Here is a 7,777-nt window from a genome sequence, read left to right as displayed (position 1 = left end):
ACTTTCTGCTTAAACACCAAAGTGTTCACATTGCATTTTATCAATAAATAGACTTCGACATTTTAAATCCTAAATCTGGGTGATATTGTAATTTTGATTATATTTACACCATTATCACATGGAGATAACATATGGTACTAAATGTCATAAGACAGTGCTTAACATGTGTTATAAAGAGCAGATGATAGGGCTCATATTGATTGAAAGGACCACAACCAAATGTGAGAATGCAATTAATAGTGTACATAGAGAGAGACATTGCATTATGCTCCTGTAGCCTTTACTGCAATCATATTCGTCAGATGGCGGTCAGGAAAATATGCCTACAGATCCCATGGTACGTATATTCCACAGTATGATTTGTCTCTTTTCATCACACCCTACAACTTAGCACTTTAAATGGGGATGCACTACTGCTCTGAATTTCACAATACCTTCCCCTGAAAATACACAGGTATAGAGAACATTTCTCATAATTGGCCATATCCGTTTCATGATCGTCTTTACTTTGCAACAACAGAGGTCCAATCAGAACAGATATAGAGCCCCAAAACAATTCCCCACAGCAAAAAAACAAAACCCCCCTAAAACAAAAAACATCAACCCAAGGGAAAGCAGGTTTTTCTGGGAATACACTGCACCACTGCAGTGGGCACTTTATCCACAACTTTGTACATTAGAGGCTGGAGATTGAGTAAGAGGGAGGAGTATGTAGAGTTTCTCAGAGAAAAAAAGTTAAATGCTTTAAGAGGGTGGTTATTAGTACACTTTTCATGGTAGATACGGAGTAAATGATATGCAAAATACGAAACAAAAAAGTGTGAATTGTGAATAGGTTGTGTGTTCATAACTGCATGTGTGTGTTGATTTATTTTTCTCCATCCATCGATAGAATGTGTGTCTTGCAGGAGCAGTTAAGAGTTATCTACTTTGGGTGAAGGAGAAGACGGGGTGATGATGTTGAGGCAGTTACTGCAATTGGTGAGGCTGGTTGAAGGGGCTTGAAGGAGGCGAGTTCAGACTGTGGTTGAGTGGAGTGGTGGGTTTCCAGCATGTAATGAAATCACTTGTTGGGGGGGCTGAATGGTTCCAGAAGTTGCTGAGAAAAGGTGTTGACCTTGTCTGCGCCTCGTACCTCGTGGGGCAGCAACGGTAACTTAACTATGTGGAAATCTTCGTACAGATCCTCCATCTGTAGAGAGACATTTAAATATATTTAATTGATGATGACTTTTAAACAAAGTTCTTTGCCTTACAATTAGTAGATGTCTTTCTAATACTGGCTGGCCCCAGTAGGAACTGATACTACTGTAGGTGCAACAATCAAAGAGAGCAGACAACAATAGCTAAAACACAGATCTACATAACTTGTGAGATTGTCTAGATTCACTATTTTTCAAAAAAATGTAATGGTTTTAATTTTTTATTTTAAGATGTAATGACATGCCTTAACTATGGTAGCCAGGTTTAATGTGGTTAAGGAACTGACTGATGTGGAGCATTGTTATGTGCCCATTGTTATTTTCTCACCACCAGCATACTGCTGGGATGAGTGCCTATATACTGTACTGCCCCAAAAAAACGTGCCAATTGAAATCAGCAATGTTAGATTAATATCTCTTTGTAAATGCAGCGTTTAGTCAATAATTAAGCACAAGATAAATAGCTTACAACACACACTCAAACTAACAAAAAACATTACATACCTGATCTAAATATTTCGACTGAATTTTATGGCGGGCCTCACACATCCTGCACGGTTTATCTCCATCAGGGAAAACCAGCTGGTTGACAATGATGTTGTGTGTGTCAATACGGCACTTGGCCAGCTCCTGGATCAACCGCTCGGTCTCGTACAGTGACAGGAATTCAGCGATGCATACACAGATGAAGGTGGTCTGCTCCTGATGGACAGTAGGTAAGGGAAGGAGGGAGACAAGTCAAAACATGCATAAAGCCCCGTTCAGATATACAAGATTTGCAGGCGATATGTGGGCATATTTGATTTTGGTGTCGTGTGTGAACGACCGTGCACCGACTTTTGAGTGCCGGCAATCTCGTTTCGGCATTTATGTCTGCTTGGGACCTACAACATTGCAGGCAAAGTCTTTGCGGAAAGCAAGTGTGAACACTGTGCGGTGTGTGTTTTTTTTTTACATGAATGACATTATGGCAGTTTCCAACTAAGATCTAAATATGAATCTGGCAGGGGATAAGTTAATTCATGTGAGGTAATAAAGACAGTCTCGTCACGTTTTTAAATGTTACTTTTACAATGCATCGGTCTCTGCTTTAACTAGTCCAACTCACCTGAATCAGGCGAACATGAACATGAAAAATTATCAACCACATCAAGGCATATGCCCTTAACCTGCTTTTGTTTTTGGGCAACATTGTGAGGAAATGGACACAGGACACAAACGCTTTCTCAGATAGCTATCCAGGGGGAGATCTCCCATTTGGGAGATCGCAGGCCAGTTTGAGTTACGTGAACTGCTGCAGAGTTTAGTTTTTTTTTGTTTAGCTTTTTCGAAAAACATTACTAAATGGGGTTTGAGCATTACTTCCTATGTTCCCAACCACCAAAACTTTGTAAATAAAGAAGTAACAAACCTGTGAAAATATTTTCTGTACAATGATTTGCAGTTACAATATAAAGTCATAAGAGCAGGAAAGGAAATATTATATATCTCTGCTGTCCAGCGCGAACCTGCTAACTCCAAAACGCTCATTGTTCAGGAAACGAAAAAACAAAATATACTTTTTTCAGGAAATGAAGAAAACCTTATATTTTTAAAACAAAGCACTACTGCCTCAAAGTTGGTATAGTGACTTTATATATTGTCAGATACTTGCATGTGTCATTATATTATCAACACTTTACCCAAATCCAGCGCAAGTGGAGTTAGTAGTTTCAGACGAGCAGAAATCAAGCTGAAATGCAGTTAGGTGTCCAAACAACAATAGCTCCACTCGATGCTGAGGGAGGTTTCAAAAGGGTACAAATTCCCAAAAGCTAATAATGGATCTCCAAGCTCACAATGCATCACAACGTGTGAATTAATGTCCTGATGCTTCATGACAATTATTATATAGGCCTACAATAATAAACAGGACTTTAAATATTACAATGACTTCTGCAAAGAGGTAGTAGAACTAGCGTGTCACATTTTAGAAATATAATGACTTGTTTTCATAACATTAGCGTCAGTGCTAAGTTTGATAAACAGGTACACTGTAGAGTTTTAACAGACTACGGGGAGCTTGTTCACGTGTTCCTCCTCCTCGCTCACTGCGCAGCACGTTCTGCTCATGCCGCTAAAAAGCATCACTGGAGAGGAGAGGGGGGGGGGGGGAGTTGTTTGTTTTTGACGGACAGTTTGAGGATCCAATGGAGTTGGGAGTTTTTGTCAGAGGCGCTTTTCAATACTTTTCATTGGTTCAAATGTTTAGATTTTTTACACAGACGTAAAGGGTGTTCAATAGCGTTGATTTATGAAAAGAAAGAAATGAAAATGGAGTTAGCTGGTTGGTCCTGGACACCGACGATATGTACATTGTGGGTTAATAATTAATATTCCTACATATTTAGTTATTTCAATCAGCGACAGCATGGTGCTCTTATATGTCTTATAACCCTATAATGATTGTCTTACAGGGTCTTTGAACTGCTCACTGACTGAGCGGATGACAGGCAGGGTCTCTTCTAGCTTAGAGGCAAGCTGGTCTGCGTTCATATCCCCCAGACCCAGCATATTACACATCTGTAAAGATAAAGAGGCAGACAGAATAAAAAACAGATAAAGAGAGGTTAGGTGTAGGAATACAATCATCACCAAACAATTGCTACATAGTTGAACTGCATAGGAAGACATCTAAGCAGCAAAGTACAAACCAACAAGAAAACACATGTTGAATGTATTAATTCTATATATTACATATTATTTTATTATGTATTTTAAAGTGTAAAAGAACAAAACGAAAGAAACATAATTAATGAAAAAGTAACATAACAGAAAGTACTTTGCCTGTGTGACTCACCTGAGAGATGAAAGGGCTAATCTGGTTTTTAATCTGCATAAGTCGACCCAGACCTCGCTCTACGATGGTGGGGAAGTTGAGCAGCCGCAGCGTGTGGCCAGTAGGGGCAGTGTCAAACACCACCACTGAGAAGTTCATGCCTTTCACTAACCTGATGCAAAGAAAACGTATAGGTCTAATCATGTGGGGCTAGGATAAACTGGTTAGTATTAAGAAATATACCTCAACACGGTGGTTCAATCTGAACACAGACATAAATCCTCTGGGCATTCTAAAGCTAGACTCAGACTACAAGATAATCGGGGTGATTTTGGGTCAGAAACAACCCTCTCGAGTATCGGGTGTGGGGGGCGCAGCAAGCTCAAGCCTGCTTTATTCTTCGGCGCACGATGGTGTCGAGCAGATAACATAGGCGATATACAAGACAACAAGTGCCGTGGATGAGACACGTTGTGAGCTTGTAGATCAGCTCTGTTACCCGCAATACACATGGTAAGATGAAGCACAAATCAGGCAACAGGCCCTTGTGTGCATTTCTCTGTATGTGTGTTTATTGCGAGGTGCAGCTCAGGAGGGCAGCTGGCTGTCGGAAGAAAACACTGAATTGATTTACCACAATGGCCAGCGTGCTTATAAAAAAATGATTTTAATGGTTGAAAATGTAGGTATTGTAATGTTGTGTTACTTTAATTAATATAAAAATAATACTAATTATGCTAATAATTATAATATCTTGGTCAATCACAGTTTTATTCAGGTAATCAATCAGGTAATCAGTCAATTAAAATGCTATTCCGTTCAGATCCTCGTGCAAGCCCGATGATCTGAATAGAATCCTGTAGTGTCTGATACCGTACTATTTTAGAATTGTTTAGTGTGTGCATGTTTAAGATTATCTGACGAGTCTCCTGTAGTGTGTGATGCTGCCAGATTTCAAAATCATTTAAGATTTTAAAAATTATGTGTGAGTCCAGCTTAAGTATCAGGAGCAGTGGGCGATGTGGGTGCAGCTATGTTTGTTTTAAGATTGATTAACACAGATTTGATCGGCATCAGCTAACCTCATGACCTCTGCATAGCTCATGGCCTCATCAATGCCAGGGAAGGCGCTCATGGCTTCCTGCATCATCTTCTTTCCCATGCTCAGCATGTTGTCTTCCTCAAAGAACTCATCCGGCAGCTCTGCCACACCCAGGCTAGGATCAATCTCCTGTGTACACACACACACACACAGCATTACAAATAGAATGGCTTCGGTTCATTACAAGCCAAAGACCCCTGGGCCATTCAGTGAGGTATATAATGACGACCAGTAGATCTGTACTGAGGACTGAGTGAATTCTTTAAAAAACAGGTAGCGTTAATGACATGCGACTGTAACCGGTAGTTGACAAATGTCCTCTACAACAGATGGATGACACACAAAAGGGGTGAAACAAGCATGCAAAGAGTTGTATTTATTTCATGCAACATTACGCAAAAAACAAACACGGATGCTGACACCCTTCTCTACAAGCTGGGTCACTTACCATGGCAAAAAGGTTTTCATAGCCCTTGACCTTAGTGGGAACCTTAGAAAACTTCTGGTCAAAAGCATCAGAGATGTTATGTGCGGGGTCTGTGGAGATGATGAGCACACTCTCTCGCACTGCAGCCAGCTGGACAGCCAAACTACAGCTAGAAGGGAAATGGGGCAAATGTTTCTGGGTACTTCATACATAATGTAGAACAGTGGTTCTCAACCTTTTCAGGCCGGGACCCCCGGCTGAACTGGGGACCCCCCCCCAAAATAATCATATTTGAACTGGGGACCCTCCACCCTGACAAGCACATGGAATGTAGGAGCTGAAGGCATTACATTTTGTATGACTCATTTCACAGATAAATATTGAGAAAACAGCAGATCTACAAGTTCCACAGATAAATATTGTGAAAATAACAGATATACAAGCTCACAACGCCACGGTAGATCTGTCAAAATTGTTGCCTCTTTCTTATATTATTTGACACTTTGGCCAATGTTTGACCAGTTTTAATAGTTTGTTGATTACTTTTGATGCAGTAATGGTCTTTTTTCTTTTCCTTCTACTTTTAAGAGGTATTGTAAAGGTCTGAAAAGTCCTTAAATTGTCACTAGACTGTCATATGGGGACCACCCCCCGGCCCCCCCAAAAAAAAGATCCATGTAGGGATCCCCCTGGGGGTCCCTTCCGACCTACAGGTTGAGAACCCCTGCTGTAGAAGTTCATTGTTGACAGCAACAAGTGGACTAATATTAACCAACTAATGACTATTCACCTACACATAGGAGTATTTAGTAGGCCATAGATTGTATATACTGATTCAAATGCTGCTAACCTGCTAACTAACTTTGTTTGCAGCAGGCAACTATAGTTGTCCATTCCTTCCCAGCTTTGCTTATGACAGTGCGATACAAAATCACTTATAAATAAAATATTAAAAGCTGGTAACGGGCAAGAAGGATGGTGATCAAGATGTCAGTTGTGCCCCAAATGTATATGGATCCAGCCAACAATCTCATCTAGATTAAAAGTGCTAACGTTGTTAGCCAAATAGCATATGCTGGCTAGTCGAATTCAATTCTAAGCACCACATTTAGACTAATTTAAAGCTGCCAACTTAGCAAAACCCCCATATTTTTGCTAATATACCGTTGGGTATCAACGTTAAGTGGATTCAAGCCGTGATACAATAAGTAATATTAAATCCTCATGGCTAATAGGAATGAAGTTAACATGAACGTCAGTTGTATTGTGCTAAACTAGCTAGCGTTGAAACGTGAGACTGCCATGACGTGGACAAGCAGGGTTTCTCTCAACTCACCTACATGTGGTTTTACCAACACCTCCCTTTCCACCCACAAAGATCCATTTCAAAGACCTCTGCTCTATGATGTTCTTCAGGGTTGGTTCTAAGGGTTCGACATCGGGTGCATCTTCGAATTCGTCTTCCAATGAGGCTGCCATCTTGTCTGTAGGGTCAGGTGGTGAGGTGGATAGGGTTGCCATGTCCGCTTATTGTAAGCGACTTTGGGCTTATGTTTCTGTAAAGTCGGGCTTGTTTTTAAAGTGTAGTTGCTTATTTGGGCTTGTTTTCATAGACCTGGTTGCTTATTTCTCTCGCAGAATTTGGCAACACTGGAGGTGGATCGTACCAACAGCAGCTGATCCACCGTGGAGGGGAACAGGAAGGCTGTGATCCTTTTCTGCAGGAATGTAACCTCGCACCTCGGAGGAAAACCAGGAATGTGATGCCAGAGCAGTGCTTGTCAAACATTTTCATAAAGACTCCCACATTGATTTCGCACTTGACGGTCTCCCATTTCCATTTCGTATATTGTGCCGGGGAGAAGATTTGTCAACGTTTTTCAAAAATAGTCAACAAATGTAATAGTACGTATTTAACCTGTTCCTCATTTTGCTAGGGAACTCCTGCGGACCCCAAGAACATGTCAAAATGTCTCTTGATCTTTCTAAAAATGTAGATCTACAAGCTCACAACTAGATATTTTAGAATAGACTAGAAGCTTTAAACTGTTCCTCATTGTATTGGGGACCCCTCTGGAACCACCCTCAACCACCCTATGAATGTATTTCATAAGAAGATAATGAGAGTAAACAGTGAAGTGCATGATCAACTCAACTCAATTTATGATCACAGGTTCACAGATTTTATGGTTCACAAAAGGTGGAATTATTTGTCACACAAGCTCCAT

General features: G+C 40.6%; 1 protein-coding gene across 1 annotated transcript; it reads right to left on the bottom strand.

Annotated features, from left to right (window-relative positions):
• Nucleotides 1-485: 485 nt before the first annotated feature.
• On the bottom strand, nucleotides 486-7,047 carry get3 (guided entry of tail-anchored proteins factor 3, ATPase). The gene is made up of 7 exons (XM_084074414.1): nucleotides 6,886-7,047; nucleotides 5,571-5,718; nucleotides 5,103-5,251; nucleotides 4,042-4,192; nucleotides 3,657-3,764; nucleotides 1,707-1,904; nucleotides 486-1,192 (listed from the first exon to the last, which is right to left on the bottom strand). Exons 1-7 carry the CDS (start codon nucleotides 7,026-7,028, stop codon nucleotides 1,064-1,066), a joined length of 1,026 nt encoding a protein of 341 aa, XP_083930540.1. The 5' UTR covers nucleotides 7,029-7,047; the 3' UTR covers nucleotides 486-1,063.
• Between the last annotated feature and the right edge of the window lie 730 nt (nucleotides 7,048-7,777).

The sequence above is a fragment of the Gymnoscopelus microlampas genome, assembly GCF_963454915.1.
Source record: "Gymnoscopelus microlampas genome assembly, chromosome: 2".
In the NCBI taxonomy this organism is placed as follows: Eukaryota; Metazoa; Chordata; class Actinopteri; order Myctophiformes; family Myctophidae; genus Gymnoscopelus; species Gymnoscopelus microlampas.
The sequence above is the reverse complement of the archived record's forward strand: the minus strand, read 5'-3'. Positions and strand labels throughout refer to the sequence as shown.